This window comes from Dendronephthya gigantea, unplaced genomic scaffold (genome assembly GCF_004324835.1).
Source record: "Dendronephthya gigantea isolate DGI-Jeju-01 unplaced genomic scaffold, DenGig_1.0 000264F, whole genome shotgun sequence".
Classification (NCBI taxonomy): Eukaryota; Metazoa; Cnidaria; class Anthozoa; order Malacalcyonacea; family Nephtheidae; genus Dendronephthya; species Dendronephthya gigantea.
Genome location: NW_021163274.1, coordinates 49,038 through 71,532, shown reverse-complemented (window position 1 = coordinate 71,532; position 22,495 = coordinate 49,038). Strand labels below are relative to the sequence as shown.

Here is a 22,495-nt window from a genome sequence, read left to right as displayed (position 1 = left end):
ATCAAATTCACCATCTGCCCTGTATGTATTGGTATGAAATTCAAAGAGTTAAGAGATCATATTTACAATATTTACATCAATCTAGTACCACAAGTACCACTTTTCTGATCAACAATAGCAAACCATGTAGACCGCTCTCATACAGAAAGCCTGCATTTTAACCCTCAGCTGGCAATATGTGCTCCACCTTAGTAATTACTTTGTTTAAAATCAGCTGATTTAAATAATTCATGTTAAAGGTAATAAGAGTAAGTGGGGTAGGAAGTACAAATGGGTAATAAAGCATGCAGAATTGAAATGAACCAGCCCTTTTAATTTTGCTCACATATTGTGGAATTACCACCAGAACACCAAAACAAAATCTGAGAATCAACATGCTGAAATCCAAAATATAGGTTAAAGCAAGACAAGGTTGAGTTAATGATATTTCGATTTTATTGCAAAATCATCATTAGACTCCCTGATTAACTCATAAAAATGAAATATCACAAACTCAACCTTGTCTTGCTTTAACCTATATTTTGGGTTTCAATATGTTAATCTTCGGATTTTCTGGCATCAGCTGGCGTATACAAATATTGTGTTTGGATTCTACAGGTCAGTTGTATTAGAATGCTCTACTGAAATTGAAGGGCACTTACTGCAGTGACATTTTTCAATTACTTATTCATTTGTTTGTTCACTGCTTTTTTTTGTCTTTTTTCGCTTCATAACTGGTTCATCGCTGACATCATACCATTTCTTTTTTTCATACCTCCCACCAACATTCTCTCGGACTACAGGAGCAATGTCTCTCTGTGATGCTATTGTCAGGTCAGAATAGCCAAATTGCTGGGCTGTTGGGTTGTCAGATCTTCCTCCTTTGCTTCTCTGGTGACCAAAGTAATCCTCCAGTACATCTTGCATGAATCGCTCAGACAAGACATACTGGAAGCCTTTTTCCAGAAGAAACTGGATTGCCTCAATGTGGGAGTGAACAGAGATCTTAAAGCCCTCGTATGTCTGCCAGGACAGGAACATCTTGCTTCTTTCTTCTGGTGAAAAATTGCCCTCGCGTTCCAATGTGCTCTTCTTCCAGTCTTCCAAATACTTAAGGAAGACATCCAACAGCCATGCAAATCTTTCATCATCACATGATGTGTATGGTTTGATGAATTGATTCCTTTTCCTAATATGCTCAGTCGGAGACCTTACATTGGAGCAGTCGAAGAAATCATTCATCATTCCACAAAAGGCTGCTGTTCCAAGCACTTCATCATTCGAGGACTCTTGTAAGGCAAGCATTACGGACTTGCTCAACACTTGTGTAGCCAGTTTCACCTTTAACACAATGATATATGTAAGAGTTTAACATTTCTGTTTTGGGCCTTTCTTATTGTAGACTTGAAGCAGGTTGGATTCAAAAAAAGTTTGGATTTTTTATCCCCTATTTTTTTCAAAATATTAAATAACTTGAGTTGATGGGCTACATAATAACTAATATACAACACCAAAAATTGTTTGGCCAATTACATGCACCAGGTGTGACCAGGAATCACATGGTATTCAATTGAATTTTAATAAACACAACTTAAGATAGATTGTAAACATTAAAATTTCGTAAAATTTAAACATTTTAAATATTAATTTGATTGTTTCATAATAAGTTCAAGTTTGGTAATTGAGTTGGTTACAATTCTGAGGGTAATCAGCTCAAATTAACCACAAACCTATAGTCCGGTATAATGTTAGTTTAAAAAACTCTTAAGATGCATGTGTCTTTTTTCACATGGGTGATCACCAATTTTTTATTCAAAGAAAAATGACACAAAATTGCATCTTAATCATTTTTAGTTAAAATTGTCAATGCTTCTATAATCAAAATTAATTATTAGAATTTTACCTTCATTTTACTATATGGAGTCAGCACTATGTGGTCCAAAGTCAGCTTGGGAAGGGTGTGCAATGCAAAGCCCTGATCACTATAAAAGAGATCAGCAATATGTTGGAAGATCAAGTGCTGGCCATCATTCCACATATATCTGCTGCGTGAACCATGACCAGAATTGTAAAGGCAGTTCCTTGCTGTCTTCATTAAATGAGGGGAATCTGCGAAGAAGTAAATGAAGCGTGAGGTTGCAAAGACATTTGGTGTCTTATAGACAACATCACACTGCAAATCTTTTGCTAGTTTTGAATGCAGGTTGAAGAACTTTCTATTTGGAGATGCTCCATCATTCACAACTGCAACTACCCAAAGATTCAAGTTCAATTCCAAAACAGCAACTGCTTTCCAAAAGATTGGCATGATTTGAAATGACGTGACATCTCTGGTGAAATAGTACGAAACAATGTGCTTCATGTCAGTGCACAATCCTCGGACTAAAAATGCAAGAGCATGAGTGGCCACACTTTCTTCTTCAGCAAATGCATCATTTGTTGTAGGATCCCCCAGGTCCACAAACCCAATGAGATCACCACTAACCTTGTCGAAAACAAGGTTGGATTGTATTTTCATTTCGTCCATGACGAGGGCAACATATCACTGTACTTCAGAAAAGTGTTTTGTCTTCTCTTTCAGGCACTCAATGTTTTCATGGTTAATTCCGGCTTTGGGCTTAAAATAGTTCTTGTAATCTCTCAACACACGTTCGTTTGGTAGAATTAGGGCACCACTGTCTTGCAACTCCCTGTATGCTGATGGTGACTTACCATGGATTGAGAGAGCAAATCTAATCACTTGTGGGTGGTACCTGCTTCCCATTTTATTTGACTGCAACAGTTTCATTTGCTTTTCCCAGAAAAATTTCATGTGGGGACTTGCTTCCAAATTTTGATCTCCCATTATTTTGAGAAGATCAGTTTCAAGGGATGCACTGATGGCAACTCCATCTTCTTCAATTCTTGTTTGGAGGTGCTTTACACGTTCCTCAAGCTCCTTGCACTGGATTCTCGCGACTTGGACAGTGGCTCTGAGTTTCTCTGGACCACATGCAGCTAGCGATGCCTTGGGTTTGGCAGGTTCAGCTGATGCCTTTGACTTTCGTCTATTTGCCCTCTTAATAGCATTTAGTGCAGTTGTGCATGGTTGACAAGAGTTTTTCTGGTCATGTGCGGTTTCTTCAATGACACGACAATCAACAGATCTGAAAAAAACTAAAACCTCGAAATTGGGCTCCTCTGTTGATACCTGCTTGGGTACTGAATGTCTGATAATTGTTCCAGGCAGATGGACTTGAGTTGGTTGGGTCAATGACAACATCCTTCACTTCATCAATGTCTGGTAATCCTCCACAAAAGCTAGAATTCTGCAATAATTGCAACAGTTCATGTATGTTGCCATGTCTTACTACAGATCGACTAAATTGTTTATACAGTACATGGTCATCAGGGATTGGCCACTGGTAAAAGAAGACACTATATACCAGAGTTAACAAGCACGGTATATTTCGGTATGCTGTGAGGCTCCTCAAAGAGCCTAATGGCTAATTCGTTTTCTGACGTGTGTTCAACTGTCCATGGGCCAGATGCTTTAATACCTTCCAAATCCCTAACCAGTTCGTAAATACTGTACACAGCTGAGGTATACCCAACACTGGTTGATGGCTCTGTCCACGGCTCTGTTGTAGAACTCGAGGCGGAACTAGTGCTTGCTTCGCCTACATCTGTTCGCACAAGAACGCGACGCTCATGTTTTGGTGTTTCGTGACTTCTTGTAGGTAGGTTCTCAGTGGGCACACTACCAGCTACCAAAACCTTTCGTTTCGTGTCTACGAAAAGACATAAGTCTTGGATAAATACATATGATATCATGATAAGCAAAATATCAAAAATTAAAACCATGGCCATGATTGTATTTGTTCAATAACAATGCCAGGCATCTCATCGATTGAGTGCATATAGCGGTGGTAAAGGTCGAAAACCTTTAGATATTAAGCTGCATAATATATACACTTGCCCTCTTTGTATAAATCAGACAATGCGCTCTTTGTAATCAGAGACATGCATATTTATAACAGAGCCGCAAGCGCATGCAGATGTAAAATGCAAATACTTACAAGTCAAAATACACTCTGGCTTGAAATGACGCTCGCAAATATACAGCGTGTTCTTCTCAATTTGGCTAGCTAGGCCCGTCGTCTTTTCTCCAGTCCTCAAAATAAGTCGAAGCCATTCTTCCCGAGCACTTCTCTTCTTCGCTGCCGTCTCTTCGTTATCGGTTGCGCCCACAACAGGAATTTTGAAAAGCGAATATTCATGCTTTCTACTGCTAGGACAGCCATAAAAAGCACAATTAGAGCCGACCATACTATTCGACAAAAATTTAAAGTTTTAATAGCATCCGAGCAAGCCAAAAATAGCGCAAGAATACAACTTTCGAACGCAACAATAAAAAATGCCAATATATTGTATAGCTTTCTCAATCTGGCCATCCCCTTTCCTCGTCACGTGACAGAAAATATAAATGAACAATAACATATTTGTCACGTGGTCAGACTAGCCTAACCATCTCAGTCCACTAACTGTGATAGAAGTAACTGTGCTTAATCATGTAACATTAGAGAATGAGTGACACAAGTCTGATATTTTACATAACGATTATTTACATTCTAAGTACTTGTGTAATATAAGAGAAAACATGCTTCGAAAATAAACAGCTTGTAAACTCGAGATATGAGCTGTTAAAAAACAAGACACAATATTCAAGTTGATATTTCGACTCTCTTTCAAATCAAAGCCTTTGAATCAGGTTTGACAATTACTTTGAAATAGAGTTGAAATATCAGCTTGAATATTGTGTCATGTTTTTTAACAGCTCATATCTTGAGTTTACAACATGTTTATTTTTGAGTATGTTTTCTCTTATATTTTTTAAAATTGTCTGCTGGAAAAGGTTTTTGTACTTGTGTAAATAGAGTATATTAATTACTACATATGTACAATTATTGCATGTCTAGTATTTAAGATGTAGAGTGTATTTAATTGAATTCTGTGGCAAAAGAGCCTGATGTATACAGGGTTGAAAGAATTTCAGAAAATTCAAACAAAAGCTAGTCTAGACAAGTGCTTTCTAGTTTTGCGAATTTTGAGCATAATCAAAGTGCAAGAATCAAGCAGCCATAGATTTAACTCCACTTATATGATTCTTTGTGTATATATTTCTCTAGTACATTTGATTATTGTCTCTCAAAACTTGAATTGAAATAGCTATATTGTAACAATTTAAATAATGAAACTATGCTCCACAAGCTGTCTGTCCTAAACAGGCCAAAATGTTTGCAACTTTTCAAATAATTTCTGAATCAGTGATATCATAATCAGAGTTTGTATCAATTTGCTTCAAAATGTTATTTTTATGTCTATTTACCCACTCCTCAAATTTTTCTTCTTCAAATAAAGCGGTTGGGTCATGTAAAATGTCCTTAAAGGATTCAAATTGTCTTCCATTGACTTGTTTGAATGGTCTCAAGCGTCTTAGGTCGGCAAAGTCCAGCAGCTGAATAAATTTGATGAGTCCATTCTTCAAGCTTGTCCAGTCCCCCAGTCTTAACCAGTTCTATAGCATGGTCAATAAAATGCTCACCAATCTCATCAAGCAATGAATACTTACTATTGGGTTCCAAGCAAAAGCCATGCTTATTTACTGTTCAATCAGCTAAAAGCAAACAAAAAAATATTATGTACCTTATGTACAAGTTATGTACAGTTTAATGGCAGTATGCATGCTGATATTTAGAATATTTAAGGAACATGTAACCAGGATACAATTCATAAGGCTATTAAAGTAGCCTGGTAAATATAATAATGCTGTTTTTAGTCAATATTTTTATTTTATATGTAGTTGCAGGTATTCGGATCCTGTGGAGATGGCTATGCCCTCATTGTAGGGTTGTTGGAGGGCGCCTTTTGAAAATGAGATGGTGGCAGTGTGGCAATGATGAAGATTGATGATTGATAACATTTTATATGATACCGTTATAGGAATTGTGTACTAAAGAATATTGTGGATAATTGTGGACTTGAAAATTATATTTATGAAATGCTACGAATATGTGTTTGTTGTTTGGCAAAACCCGGGTGCAATATGGAAATGCGTGAGACGCCTTAGCCAGAATGAATGCCGGTTATTGCCATTCTGGTCAAGTCCCTTTCGTTTGTTTTTCTATAGTTATGTTTCATCAGGCTCCAAGCATAACTAGGGAAAGCACGTTTCTAACCCGCTAGCACGTCTTGGAACCACGTGCTCGCATATGTGATTTGTGATGATGATCGGAAATACTGTGACGTGAATTCGTGGTGAGATCGGTGATGATGATGAAGTCCAAATATGTATGAGCATGCTGTTTTATCCGTATGTAGTGGGCTGTTTGTTTGCTATTAGGGGCTAATCCCTGAATCGATTGGTTTCTGTTCTCTGAATTGATTAGTTCCATAAAAGATCCCCAATGTGTAATGATTTTGTAAGGAAGGGTGGTATTCAATCCCACGTGTAATTCCCGTTATTAAAATATTTATAAGCCGCGGCATTGGAGCGTGCCGAGGAAAATGTTGTTTATATTTTGGACCTATCTCTGTGAATAAGATATCTATTACGGCTGGCCTGTTCCCCGGGGACTGTTATGTTAGGAGTTAAAAATGGAAGAGATTTAAATGGTTTTACTTACCCTTCAATTTGAAGAAAAGCGAGCGTCCAGAATGCTTACCGAAGTTTGCTTTAGTATTAACGCGCAAGAAATGTAAAATGAGTGGGCTGTGTGACATCGTGGTTGGGATCGTGAAATCGAGGCCGAATTTGTTTCAGGGGGGGGAGGTGTTGGGGGGGGGTGCTATTTTTTTAAAAAAAAATGAAAGTCTCATGCCTAGAACAGCTATTCCATAAAATACTAAATGTTATTTGGCTTAACTAAATGTGCCATTTTGCGTAGAAAATTATTTGAGCCTGAATTTCACATGCATGAAATCGAGAAGCTTTGTTTCGTCTATTTTATGGAGTTGATATACCACATTTGATGCTAAGTTGTTTGAAGATGCTGCTCCCTATTTACATTGGAACTTCACTAAATAGTAAGTTAACATTGTTTTACATATTTATCTTCAGTTTGAGTACACAGTACAGTTAGAATATTACGGAAAAGAGTGCAAATAGTTTTCAAATTCAAGTCGATGTAGTGGCATTTGTATTCTGTTGTTGTTTTGACCTAGCCATTCATCAATAATAATTTAAAGGGGTAAATTAAAAACATGTTATGCATATCACATTGGATTAGGCTTTTTTTATATGTCATTTTAAACTGTTTAAAGCGTGGAATGACTTACGTTAGTTTATATCCAATTTGCGATTTTCTATTTATATAGTATTATATGATTTCATTGTTTACACATTCTACTGTTATTGATTCTTCTTTCTAATAAAAATTAAGTTCATTATATTGAAATCCCTAACGGGCATTTTGGTAGTCAAGCAGGTACTTGATACAACTGCAGAGCAACTTTATTATATAATGTACCTCCTAATACTCATCATTCATCACTCTCTAACAAGTGGTATTATTTCAAATAATTTGTTTACAGCATTGAGTTACCCCGCAAGCTTATTCGCTTTATATCAAAGAAAACCTTTTTCATTTTTGTGTTGCTTCAAGTTGCAGTCACTTTGTTTTCCTGTCAACAAAACTATTAAAAAAATCATTATTGTTTAATGTAATTGCCATGGATAAATGGGATTTAACACAGTCCACAACATTTTGGACTTAACGATCCATTGTTAACGATCCATTCAAAAATACACAGATTGCGCTCAAGTGCGAGTTTGGGATTAAATTCAATGAATATCTTTTATCTTTGCAAACACATAGATTGCCTGGGCCAGTTATTAGTGATGATCTAAAATTCTGGATAGAACATCTTCATGGACATTCTGCAATAATTGTAAAGCATTGAAAATGCAACGATTATTACTAAATCATGTTAAGCGTCCACTGTTGACATTCTCGTAAGATTGCACTTGTGTCAAGCATATGTCAGCATACCCAATGCTTTGAGGGATACGTCGCAAGTAGTGTTAGTAGCTTTGCGGCCATTTACGATTCACCTTGGGGATTATTTAAGAAAACAAAATGGTTATAGGATGATTGTTCCATCTATCATGGGCTGCAAAAAGTGTATTGCAAGAAATACAGGATTTAAAATCGCCTCAGTGTAAACAGAGGTGTGTGAATGCATATGAGTTTTTAATGGAAACAGTTGTTCTGCTCATAAGAAGTTTGTCAATCTTAGAGAAACAAGTGATAATTCATCTGAGAAATTCAACATGTGTATGACTTAACAAGCAAAACTAGGGTTGAATGTGCTCTCTAGCCAATTTATATCCAACATTGGAATTCTGTGAAAATGCTTAATGGAAAAGACAATCTCGCAAGCACAAAAGTAGCATTCATGCAAAAAGTTTTCAGTGAAATTAGTCATTACGGGAGAAGCTTTGAATTACTCCAGTTTCATTATGACTTATGGTTATTTAGACAGTTTCCGGAGCAACCACAACAGCCAAAAAGATCATTGTTCTCCCACTATGTAGCTCGAGCCCAAAACCTTCAGTTCAGACTTTGGGAAGTGGCAACATTATTGTGTAATAGATTCTGTAAGGTAGTTTGGCTTTCCCACCCTATTTATTACCATCTCTCCAAATAATGCTAGTTGGAAAAAATTTTCGGGTGCTGCTACGCCACTCACCTTTTTTCTAATTGGTCTAAAACTTTTGAAAATAATGTGATCAAATACTTCTATTGATTTGAATTTCAAAAGAGGGGGACAGTACATATTTATATCTTAGTTTGGCTTAAGAGTGTACATGCATCCAAAGCTAGAACATACTCATGGAGACATTCCATGGGCAGATGTTGATTCAGCGAATCTTGTGTATAACCTTCAAAAAGCAGATAAAGGATCACTCCCAATTTCAGGGATGAAACAAGCTGCGAAGTTAAAAATGTGGTCACTACCATTAATATATGCATTATCCAGCCGAGGCATTTGCACATAACATACAAGCATATGTATCTACAATTTTTACCTGCATTAGAATGTCGCATGGATGTGCAATGCTCTGATGGGCATGGCCTTTTGCCCAAATATGTTAGCTCTTAAGGTACAAAAGCTCATGATGCTTGTCACTCACATGCTCCATATACTGTTCAAACCACTCCTTAACAATAATCTGCTTTTCGTCATTTGTAAGAAATGGCACCATTAGAGCCTGCAATGTGGCTTTCTTTGTGATCCAAAAAGATGACATGGATGCCACATCGTCTAAAACAGTTTTTAGCTCCCCTACCAGAAAATGTTCATTCTAATAGGCTTGTGCAATCGTATTGGTCACGATCCAGAAAATATGAGCATCTGTCACTTCTCGATTGGTTGAGGGAATCCTAACAGCACAGTATTTACTGTTTCTCACAATGCTGCCAATTGCATAAACCATGTTGTTTTGGACCATCTTCTAGGCTAGTTTATGCTCTTAGGACATGCTGTATGCGATTCCCAAAGGGAAAAAATTCCGATCTATAAAGGAATGAGAATTATGGTTATGTCTATTGTTTGGCTCGATTGTCCTGTTATTGCGCCAGGGGGAGCCTATGTTGCAAATTCTGGTTGCAAGAAACTAAGCGATATTCATTTCATGGTACGAATAATGTTACTTCAAGTTACACCAGTTTCCTTTTAAATAATTATCTTCTAAATAAACTGGGATTTATTGCCTTTTTTATATAGAAATGAGCAAATTTGCAAACTCCACCTCCCAATCAAAATCAAACTCGTTAGGTGTTGGCTGGCGGCAACAGAGTGTGCAAAGCTTTATTACACCATATGGGCCTACAAAAGAAGCACCCACCCCAATGGTGCACCTGTCGGGATTGTGCAATCTCAGAGTATGCAGACACAATTATTGAAAATATACCTATTCTTCAGGGAATCAATGGTATCCTTAATGAATCATGCTTGCACAAGCTAAAAGAGACTAAAAGCTAAAAACACTACAAAGAAAAAGTGCCACCACATAAAAATGACAAAAGCAAGGAAAAAAAACAACAAAAAGGCGCATACAAGATCTCGTTCAAGACCTAGATAAGTACAACAACCAGAGAAGAAGCATAAAAAGTAAGCTTTTGAAAGATTTTAATCCTTGAAAAAATTACACAAAAAACTGTTGTGTCTCAAAGTTCAATTTAAAAAAAACACACAGACCTTATTAAAAAATCCAAAAAAGGGTGAAATGAAATTGCTTTTAAAAAATGTAAATACTATTTTGTTTTATATAAGAATTAATGTATTGAATTTTATTTGCTATTTACTGATTTGAGAGAAAAGAAAGTCCAACAAGGCATGCTTGTCTGAATTTTTTAAGGTACAGAAAATTCTAATAGAAAAAAAAATGTAAATATTGTTATGTTTTTTAAAGAAAAAGAGTTTAAACAGAGCCTAGTTTGGAATATTCTAAAACAAATATTCTAAAACAAAAAGATTTAGAAAAGAATTGTAAATATTGTTATATGTTTTTTAAACTATTTGAAAAGTTTGTTTTAGACCTCTTTAAAATATAAAAAAAGAAAACGATTTCGAGTTGTTCATGAGTTAACCTGTCCTTGCGGTAACTTTTTTGACACCCCTAGCTTAAAACGTGTAAAGACTAAGGGATCGATAGGCCATGCTTTAATAGTTTGTATTCATACTGAAAATCAAAACCTGACAGTGTCTTTGGCTCGGATCGGCCGGCAGAAGAGCGATCGTAATGCTAAAAAGTGGACGTTGAGGTCCAGCTCCGCTTCACTGAATAAGTAAAAAACCGATAAGAGTAGTGGTATTTCAACGGCGGATTGCTCCTCCCACTTATTATACAACTCTCATGTTTTTTCACAGCGCCAGACTAGAGTGAAGCTCAACAGGGTCTTCTTTCCCCGCTGTTGCTTCCAAGGCTGTGGTTTCGCTAGATAGTAGATAGGGACAGTGGGAATCTCGTTAATCCATTCATGTGCTTCACTAATTAGATGACGAGGCATTTGGCTATTAAATACATTTATTAATCCTTTTAAATGCACATTTGGGCGTGAGATTGCAGCCCTTACAAATAAATTACTAGTAATACATGCATGCAGCAACCCCTTGCTATTTCAAACCAAGTACACAATTTCCTGAGTTAACCTGACCTAAACTTATATTATGAAATGACACAAAACTCAAATCAGTCTTAAAGTTTCCATCATTCAATACAAAAATAATCATAAAGCTAGTGTAAACATTGCTCGTTCAATTTTGCTGCATTATACCATGCCAGCAATTAAGTAACGGTTTAAAATCGAAGTTTCAAACGACTAAAACAGTACAAAATCTTCACAGACAAAGAAAAAACTTCAAATGTTATATTATTCTGTAATTGCAGTCAACGCCGGCAGCTAAAAGTTTCAGTATACTTTATAAATGTAGTGTGTATTTTTGATACCAAAATTCAAATTACACTTTCCAAAACACTTTTTGAAGTTAAAACAAAGGTGTAATAGCCCTTCACAGGTTTATGCGTTTGCATAAAAAGCTGAATATTTAACAAATAAATGGAATACAAAGCTGAAAAGTATACAAATACGGCTCATTCTTACAGCGAAGCCAATACGAAATAAACAAAGTAAACACGTACCCTTTGTCTTTGAAAACATTTATAAGCTTGCAGATTATGAATTATTCCTCTTACACGGCTTTGTTTTGACTGTATCCACGTTCATCTTTGCTATCTGTCATGCTTCATATATCTTGTTTCTTCTCTTTTTCCTTTCTTTGCACAAAGTTTAGGAAACGCTTTTACAAAAATGTTTACGAAATGACAGTTGAATTGCTGACGTTCTCATTGAAATACAAACTTTCTGTCTAAGCCAATCAGAACGTTCGTTGATTACCAGTCTACACTTGTTCGCATTTCGCGCATGCGCACAAGTACCATGACCATTGAGCGTCCATGGTCCAAATTTAGCCGACTTTGGATTCCGCTATGTTCTCCCGGGTCCCGGGTGTAATTCCTAACCTCAGGGCGGAATTAGTACCCTCGCACGGTGCTCTGCACCGGGTCGGGGATAATACAAAATTGATTAAATTATATATACATACACAGCTGTGAACTTGTATCTATGACTTCTCGCACATAATATTTAAACTGGTATATGAAGGTTCAAAATATCACAATATTCTGTTTCATCCGATGTTGATTGTTCTACTCGTATTTCTTCCAAATCAATTCGACCATAGGCAAATCGTAAGTTAAAGTTAAAAGCCTCATCCCAGTTAGTCGCCTCCGTTCCGTACGTATCCTTCTTAAAGTATCTTGAAATGTAGCCTGAGCAATGAATATGATTTAAAAGAGTTTATTAAAAACTATGGTATCAGGAACAATGAGACAGTAAGGGTTTTAAAAACAAAGCATAGTGCAGACAACAGAAGTCAGTACCAAATGCACAAGTACTTCCAGTGTCATCATAACACTAGACATGAACCCACAATGAACCCCAATGATGTTTTGACTGCAAAACCTCATAAAAGGTTTAAAAATACCAACTGTGAATTTTAATTGATTGCACAACTTCCAAGGAAAAAAGGAGAATGAAGTGTCCATTGAGTGGAATCACAACCATCCCAGTAACTCTCTCCATGCCTTAAGTTTTAAAGAGATTCCAGGTGAAGTTGCGGAGACCATCAAAGATATGCTCGCTAAGGGATTACTGCCGGGTGCTGCACATAAAGGGCTCTTAAGAATATTGAGGAGTGAATGCAAAGATGAGAAAGAGTACCACTTGAGATTATCTGATCGTTCGAAAGTACCCAGTCGAGCTGATTTCAATGACATATACACTTCTTTAACAAGAATTTGTATGGTGTTGAAAATTTGAAATCAATGTTTGCCAAGATCAAGGAAAGGATTGCTGCCTTGAAACAGAAAAATGATGAGTACAATATGGTTCTGCAGGAGTTTGATAACACAATCAATTAGCCATTTATTTTAACCGTGATTACGCCGTTGATGAAAAGAATCCATAAATGGGTATGCTTTACAGTTATATTACAGTATATATATACAGTAGTATAAACATGATTTCCTCATTTTTATATTCCCACAAAAAATATTTAGGTAAAATTAGTTCACGGGAACAGTATATTGCAGTGAAAAGTTTACTTAAACAAAAAATGGTTTCATTTTTCATAATTTTAGTTTACAAGGATGATTACTAATAACGCCCTAGGGAAACTAGAAAACGTTGTGAAAGCAATTGTGGATCTTTATGTTTCCTCAAATGTTTCTTTGTTTCACCTGTGGTAACATTGTTGCGGAAACAAAATTTGCTGACTGGAAAGCAAAAATGTTTCTTGGAAATTTCAGAAACATTTTTTGTTTCCCTAATGTTTGCCCAGGGCTTAATGGTCACCCCTTACTTGCATCACCCAAACGGAATCATGTCCAGTTGAATTGAACTTTTGAACGATTATCTATTGTTTTAGTTTCCTCAAGCAAAGGATCTGGTGTTCATTGAGTCCTCTTCCAATATGGAAGAGTTTAATCTACGCATCTTCCTAATTGTCACTCACAGTGTTTGCGGCGCACTGCCTTTAGGAATTGCAATCACCAGCGATGAGACGACTGAAACACTCATAGATGCATTAGCACAGTTCATGTCTGCTCTTCCAGACTATGCATTTTTGGTGCATCTGCTGTGAAAGGCCCGGAAGTGTTCATGACGGATAATTGCTTGGAGCTAAAAGAGGTTCTCCCTGAGAATTGGCCTGCTTCTAAACAAGTGCTTGGTGTGTTTCACCTGCTCCAGCAAATTTAACGGTGGCTGCATGATTAGAATCATACATCCTCCTTGCATTCCCACAAGTCCTTTATGCTGAAAATGAAGAAGACTTCAAGTCGCAATATGAAAGCCTTCTTTAAGATGAAATTTGCATGAATGTACCCAATCTTATCAAATATATATCTCGGCTGTTCATAAAGAATGCAAATTCTGGGCATTATGCTACCGTGCTGATCTTCCATTGCATAGAAACAACACTAACAATTACTGCGTGGCCCAGTTCATGGTCATCAAAGATGATGTGTTAAACCGGAAAAAGGAGGTAAATGTTATTGGTAGCTAACAAAAGATCTTGATGAAGACTATCAGAACAAGCTGCTATAAATTGCGTCTGAAGCTTGATGGGATTTACAGTACCCGGTTTGCAGGTTTCTCTAAAAAGAAGAATGAAGGAACTGGTTTTCAGAAACCTTCACCTGAAGCACAGACAACTGCTGTGCAAGATTTGAATCGTCTTGGCGAGAATACATTCGAGATGAGAAGTTTTTCAGAGAAAGATAAGACGTACTGGGTTGATATCACTATGGGATTCTGTAAATGTAAAACGGGTATGAATGGTGCTGTATGCAAGCACAATATGCTCAGCATGGCTTCCTCAGTGGTCGGTCAACAGTTACTCAACTGCTGTGCTTCCTTCACGAACTTGGTTGTGCTCTTGATAAAGGTCTGCAGACTGACGTTATTTATCTTGATTTCAGCAAAGCCTTTGATAGCGTTAATCATGTTCTCCTCGTCCATAAACTAAAATCGTATGGTGTTGACGGAAGTGTTCTCAGTTGGTTCTCAAGCTATCTATCCAATCAAGTACAGAGAACCGTTGTGGATGGACATATTTCCTCTCCTCTTCCCGTACTCTCTGGCGTACCACAAGGTTCCATCTTGGGTCCGTTATTGTTCATGATCTTCGTAAACGATCTTCCTTCTGCCGCCGTTGACGACTCTTCTCTCTACCTCTACGCTGACGATACGAAGTGCTCAAAAACTATTCGTGACACCTGGGATGCCAACTCTCTTCAAGCAGCACTTGATATTCTGTTTCAATGGAGTCAACAGTGGCATTTGAGATTTAACCAACAGAAATGTGAATCACTCACCATCTCCAGAAAGAGAACCCAGGTGTGCTTTGGGTATAAGGTAGGTAGCCATGCTATAACATCCACCACGAGCCAAAAAGACCTCGGTGTCCTGGTGACATCCGACCTCAAATGGAGTCAGCATACATCAGCTGCAGTGGGTAAATCGTGCAGGATGCTTGGCCTGTTGAAGCGGCACACCAAGTCATTTAGTGAGCAGTCTAAGCGATTGCTTTACCTGACTCTTGTGCGTCCCCATGTCGACTACGCGAGCGAAGTTTGGTCTGGACAGAGCATCAGCCAAATGAAGGACATCGAGGGAGTTCAGCGGCGGGCTACATCTTATATTCTTGGCACACCCAGGTTCTCTGTTCTATATCAAGAACGTTTAACCCGGACAAATCTGCTTCCTCTCTCCTACTGGCATGAAATCAAGGACTTACTATTTCTACATGGATGTGTTTATGGAAAATATGACATTGATTTACCAAACTATCTGCTAACACTACCACCTAAACCCAGAAACTCATGCTCTTTAAATCTGCAAGTTCCAAAATCTCGGACTAAATGCTTTCAAACTAGCTACTTTGTTCGCGCTTCAAGACTCTGGAACACTTTACCTACACCTCTAAAAGAAATTCCTGTATATAACACTTTTAAAGCAATCCTTAAAACTACATACACCTCCGCTCTTCGAAATATCTACGACATTGACATCAATTCAACCTGGCGATCAATATGTCTACGTTGCAACACCATCAGAAACTTCTTCCAACCGTCACTTGACTCATCTTGTTGTTAGATCATGATAAGTATTAGATCATGTCCGTCCGTTTGTCTTTCTGTCCGTCCGTCTGTCCTTCTGTCTGTTTTCGTTTTTTTTTTTTTCGGTCTATATGATCGTATGCTCACCTTGCCAGCAAGCATTGACAATAGCCCAGAAAATCATTGTACTAACCATCAGGTAAATTTTTTAATTGTATTCTTGTTAGCCATGAAAAAGGTTACATGCATGTTGGACATTGGAGGTGGAGGGGGGGGGGCGAGACTATCAGCTATGATGTTGCTGTAAAAATTTGAACATTTTGAAATCACCCTGACAAAATATTAAGAAAGTAACTAGTCTTGGACAAAACCCTTTAAAGGCTCAGAAATTGAACATAAATTCTATATGGTGTGCCCTTAACATTGATTTAGAAATCGAAAAGTTCTATTGCCACCAATATTGTGGCGAGGGAGGGGGATTCAGACGAAATAGCACATCACACTTGTGAGACGAACTGCATGTACTGCAAAGTTCCTGGGTGGACTCCATGTCCTCTCTGCTGAACCTAAATTATCAATTTAAACATCAATTTGAATCTGTATTCAGGTTGAGGATGACAGCCATGAGTCCACAGCAAAGCCAATGCAAAGAAGAAACCAACCTCAAGAGATGATATCTAAAGACGAATGCAAGCAGGCTATTGCAGAAGCTGTAAACTCCAAAGAGTCACGATTGGATGCTTCAAATCAACTTATTTATCATACACATTATTAGTAGTAGTATTTTGAAGTTTGCTGACAGAGTCTAAAAATGCCTTTTCTGAAGCTGACTAGCTGTTTTTACACTTTTGGTGCGGCTGGGGTTACACACTCAAGAGTAACCACGACATCAATTGTCAAAAGAGCAATGCGGGGTAAAATTCATGCCCAACCAGAAGCAGTGAAACGAAGGAAGCTAGAATCAGGAAATAGAGCAAAGCAACCAAAAGGGCAAGTTTCAAAAAGAAATCCGTTTTTATTGAAACCTGGAAGAGCGAAACGGCTTCAACAATTTGATCATAATTTTAGACAAAACGAACAGGTCTCTAAGAAAGCTAGCAGAACAATGTCTGCTAGAACTTGTTGCTATGAGTCGAAAGACTAGATCTTTTCCTCAAACTACCAGTAACACTCATGCTAAAACATCTCCAACATGGTTGAACTTTTATAGATTTTTATATATAATTATCAAATCTAGCTACTTAAAGTTTCAAATGGATAAAAAATCAAAACATTTAAATAACTTTGCATGTGATGATAGAAGAAACCAAGAAAACATTTTACAGGATTCGTCTTAAAATACAACAAATTACAAAAGTTTGTCATTTAACAATAATAGTTAAAATTAAAATGTATCAAAATAAAAATATGAATTAAAATGTATGTAACTAGCCTGAGTATATAAAGAGGCCATTATATTTTCACAAATTGATGTACTATGGTAATTGTACTGTTTGTTTTTACTGACAATTCTTTTTAGGCCTGTGTAGGTTTGACTTTAATATAAATCTACTTTAGCATTTTTTACAGACGTATTTTTTTACCTCTGTGTGTTTGCTATCATGTCTTTCCAATGATTGCTTAGAAGCAAATGTTTTTTCACAAATTCCACAACGATTTTATGGGGTATGACTGTGTCGTTGTGCCGTTTTAAGACTTTTCCACATGAAAATTGCTTGTCACAGTTGCTACAGAGACAATTCACACACTGCTTTTTGTGGTAGGCTAAATCCTTTGCCCTTCCAAATCTTCTTGAGCACTTAGCATATACATGCTCCACAAGGCCACAGTCCATGTCCTCTCTCATTTGTTGCCCCCTTCGTTTCCATTCCTAGAAATTTATCCCCGAGCCGGTGCCGAGCACCGTGCGAGGGTACTAATTCCGCTCGGATATTTACACCCAGGATGTGCAAAGGCGAAATCAAAGTTGTCCGCCATTATGCAATGGACCTCACGCCATGGACGGTCTTCTACGTTATGCGCATACGCCAGTGTACTAAGCTCTTGATTGGTCGAGACAAATATTTGTATTTTTAAACCTGCATAACTGTCATTTAGCAAAATTTTGAAGAAACTTATAAATTTATTTTCATGTTATTTATATTTTCATAAATATGGAATATATATATATATATAATTTTTTTTTTTTTATTTTTTTTTTTTAATTACATCAGAGGGAAACTAGAATCAGTCGAATGTGGTGAGGACTTTTTACGGTTTAACAAAAAAAAAAAAAATTTTCGAGCGAATTCACCGTGTATAATGAAGTCGAAAGATTTTACACATGAAAATAAGACCCGGCACAGATATAAAAAGTCATTCTCTTGTGGTAAACACAACTTTAGTATTCTCAAACGTATTTCACTACAAATCTGAATGGGTAATGTGATAGATGACATTATAATTTCATTTATTGCAAAAACCAGTCGAATCATAAACATAAGACTTCAGAAGTCGTATGAGACGTCTGATGTTATATTTCATGGTAATTAATAATTAAATAATTTACCATAACAGTGACTATAGACGAGTAACTTAACTTCGAGAAAATGGTTAGAAACTTGTCGTATTTTTGCTTTTTTGCACAAAAATATGAGGGCAAACTTTGATTCTTTGACCATATACCGCCGTTGCGATGTTGGTTGCGAGTTGCTATGACTACAGTACTTCCGCTTCCAGAAATATATTTCCATTCTTCTCTTCTCACATACCAACAATACCAAGTACCCTCCAAACACCACAACCCACACAAAAATTTTCCAACTATCATGTTACCATCCCTAGGCTTAACTCATTTCGCTTAACCAAGGCGAGGGGTTGCTGCATGCATGTATTTCTGGTCAAGAAAGTATTACGTATTATACAGTATGCAGACATAAACATTCACACATTGGCATTGAGCATCAATGCACCCTAACTATTTGTTTAATGGTCTAATCCAGACAAACGTTTTTTGAAGGTTTTAGTTAATTGGGGGTCCAATACCAAAAAAATTTTTTTCTGTCTATTGCCACTGTGGCATTCAAGTATGTTGTTATTAGGTAGAGTCTCCTGACTCCAAAAATACATTTAGCAAAATGAACAGTGGTATAGTTACCAAGATACGATACCCCCTATGGTGAAATACGGGTAATTTTGTATGCATGATTACTAGAGAAGCATTTGTAACAAAAATATGAAATAACTTTTATTTTTTTACCAATAATAATAGCTAAGAGCTGTACCAAGATCATTACCCATGGTTGCATAACAAAAATTTTATACTGGTAATACGCGAAATGAACCTGTGCGACCCGTGCAACCATGCTGTAACTCGGTAACCGGTAATCACAAATTAATGTTTTTGGTAGGGCTCCTAGAGGAGGATATGATTAGTTTACTGTAAAAAATTTCATCAACATAACTTCAATACTTTTTCAGATATCTTGCATACAAGTATAAGAATACAGTGTTTTTATATATTTGAAAAAAACACATTTAAGGTGAAATGTTGTGTTTACCTCACAGAATACAACTGTAGGGTCTGTTTACACTATGGTCGATCTGAGATCGATTTGGCCGGATCGATCTCAGATCGATCTCAGGACGATTTTAACGTATTTTTTGCCTGTTCACACTGCCTCGGCAAACCTGGTCCTATTTTATTTTTTTTTAATTCAGATCTCTTTGGAAAAACATCGTAAGAGGTCAGGTTCTGAAACAAGATGGCGGCAGACGAGACGGCAGAGATCATTTCTGTCGCTTTGGCTTTTACAACAAATTACAAAAAAAATATCCAAAAGAGACGTATATGCTTAAGGAGGAAATATTTGAAGACATTAAGTCAATGGAGAAGAAACGTTAAAAAGAGAGAAGCTGTGCTATTCTTGTATTTTCGAGACTGTATAGCAGATCATTCTCTGAACGACGGTTTTGGGTTCAAGAAAGTAAATGCATTGGATCATTTTGGGAAAAAACGGTTGCTCTTTGGAAAGAAGACTTTCGATTTTTTGTGTCACAGAATATCTGGCGATCTTTCACGTCAAGACACAAGCTTCCGAAAAGCGATATCTGTTGAAAAAAGAGTGGGAATTTGCTTATGGCATTTGGCCACTGGTGAAGATCTACGTTCTCTAGCATGGCGCTTTGGGGTTAGAAAAAGCACAGTGTGCAAAATTGTTCATGATGTTTGCCAAGCAATTGTAGACACGCTACTTACTAGGGTTATTAAGTTGCCAACAGGTGAAACCCTGCGTACTGTCCTTTTCACCAGATCTGGGGTTTCCCTCAGTGTGCTGGAGCGATCGATGGCACACATATCCTAGGCCTATTGTTGCCCCACCACAATTATCAGCCGATTATTATAATCGGAAGGGGTTTTATTCCATTTTTCTGAAGGCTGTGGTTGATCATGTGTTCAGGTATGAGGAAATATTTCACCAAGTTAACAATCCATTGATTCCATTCATTATAGTCATGTTCATATTCACTGGTAGCAAACTGCCTTTGAAACTATGCTGTGAACCAGTCAATTATTTATAACTATTATCTTTTAACCATGAGTACTTATGTTGATCATTAATAGGTTTACTGATATAAACATCAAATGGCCTGGAAGGGTCCATGATGCACGGATATTGGCAAATTCTGTTGTATTTAGTAGGGCTGAAACTGGGCAACTTTTTCCTGATGATGTAAGTAGCATATTTTGTTGACCAACATAATTTTGCCTTGAAAAGTACTTTATTACACATAAAGTACATAGTACTTTATTAGAGCAGTTAAATTGTGGGTTTGTTATTATTTAAATACAATGTGTTTGTCCTATATTAGATAACCATGAACATAGGTGGGTGCGATGTACCAGTCATGTTAATTGGAGATCCAGCATATCCACTTTTGCTTTGGCTAATGAAGCGATATCCAAATGATGGTAATCTTCATCAAGATCAGAAGACATTCAATTATCGTCTAAGCAGAGCACGACAAGTGGTGGAATGCGCATTTGGACGGCTGAAGAACAGATTTAGATGCCTGCTTAGCAAAAGCTATACAAGTTTGCAATACCTACCAAGCAAAGTTGCAGCATGCTGTGTGCTCAATAATATATGTGAGATGAGGGAAGATATGCTTGAGCCTATTGCTAATGATGAACTTAAGCCTATTGCTAATGATGATGAAACTGTTGATGCTGTCTACCAAGTAAATGATGCTAATGCAGAAGAGATAAGAACCTCAATTAAAGAATATTTCATAACAAACTAAGAAGGATTTATTTACTTGAACAAATTCATGTTGTAGTAATTAGTTTATGTATAACAGTTTGAGTACCTCAAATAGACAGTTACACTAAAGAAAACTGAGGCAATCAGTAGACCAATTCCTTATAAAAAGAAATTAATAATAACAATAACGTAAATGTGTAACTTCATTAATTAACATCAATGATCAACAAAAATGTATAAGTGCATACAATAGTATAAACAGTATGTTAATGCTCAATTAAAGCTTAAAATATGTTGGCTGGTTTTCAATGTTTATATCATGTTGCAAAGGTATAGGGTGGAAAGGTGGTTGACACTGGTTGTGCTCTTCCTGCAACGGCACTTGCAAGAAGTGCCATTGCATCTTTAAAGGTACCAAGCTCCTCTTTCCGTAATTCTCTTTCTTTTTCTGCTTGTTCCCGTATTTCAGACAAGAATTTCTTGTCTGATTCTTGCATACAAGTAGTGTGCTCTTTAATTGCATTTCCAAATGCATCTTGCATTTTCGAGGGTTTTTCTTTCTTCCATTTACGTTTACTGGATGTTGTTGTTTTGCCATCTTTATCGTTGGTAGGTGCAGGAGTTGTAAGCTTCTCAATTCCGCTGGTTGATTCCTTATTTTCACCATCCTGATCAACTACAGTTTTCAAGTAAGCAGAGAGTGTTTTTATTCATTATTCTACTGAACCGCAGAGTTAAGACCTTGAATAAAAACTGAAATGGCCTATTATCTATTTGTTCTCTGCTTGCTATGTGATTATTAAGTTGGTACAAAATCCGATCCCTTTATTGTAATACTGCCCTACCTTCTGTGTAATTACAGTACGGGCACACCATTTGGTCATCGTCACAGAATACTGCCAAGGTATTGTTATTACCAGTGTGTGTGCCAGCTGTCCTCAATTCAAACTTTTCGTAACACTCAGGGCATTGCTTTTCAATCATCTTCCCCTCGCCATACTTCTGCACTAGGTCGTCTTCTGCTAAATATTTAAAAAACCTCAATTGAAACCAGAACAAAAGGTCCAAATATGGTCTAAAAAAGCTCGTAAAAATAATTATCAACTCACCATCTGAAATGTCTGAAACCGAACCCGATGGAAGAGCGTCACCGGATGAGTCGATGCTGTTTTCTAGTCCTTCGGCTTCAGGACGATCACCAAGAAAACTGTCCATCATTTCAAAATATTTGGGCTGCTTGCATCTTCCGGCCCCAGATCGCGATAAGTTATCTTTGTGCTTCTTATATGCTGACTTTAAGTGCTTTAACTTTGTTCGGCATTGCGTCCAATCCCGATTTATTCCTTTTTTTTCAACAACTCGCTAACTTTTTTATAGATATCCGTGTTTCTGTGAACCCCTTGAAGCTTTTTTTGAATTTCTTCAGTCCCCCATGCCGCAAGGAGTTCTAAAGTTTCTTTATCAGACCATACATCTCTTTTTCTCGACATTTTCGACGAAAAAACAACCTTTTTCACTGAATTTTACAATCAATTAGAAGAATAAT

The 22,495-nt window shown here is 37.0% G+C and overlaps 2 protein-coding genes across 2 annotated transcripts; both read right to left on the bottom strand.

Moving 5' to 3' along the window:
- Window positions 1-663: 663 nt before the first annotated feature.
- Window positions 664-2,506, bottom strand: LOC114541066. The gene is made up of 2 exons (XM_028561054.1): window positions 1,954-2,506; window positions 664-1,079 (listed from the first exon to the last, which is right to left on the bottom strand). Exons 1-2 carry the CDS (start codon window positions 2,504-2,506, stop codon window positions 664-666), a joined length of 969 nt encoding a protein of 322 aa, XP_028416855.1.
- Window positions 2,507-21,266: 18,760 nt separating this feature from the next.
- LOC114541065 lies at window positions 21,267-22,280 on the bottom strand. Its single transcript, XM_028561053.1, has 3 exons — window positions 22,059-22,280; window positions 21,795-21,971; window positions 21,267-21,625 (listed from the first exon to the last, which is right to left on the bottom strand). Exons 1-3 carry the CDS (start codon window positions 22,165-22,167, stop codon window positions 21,267-21,269), a joined length of 645 nt encoding a protein of 214 aa, XP_028416854.1. The 5' UTR covers window positions 22,168-22,280.
- Between the last annotated feature and the right edge of the window lie 215 nt (window positions 22,281-22,495).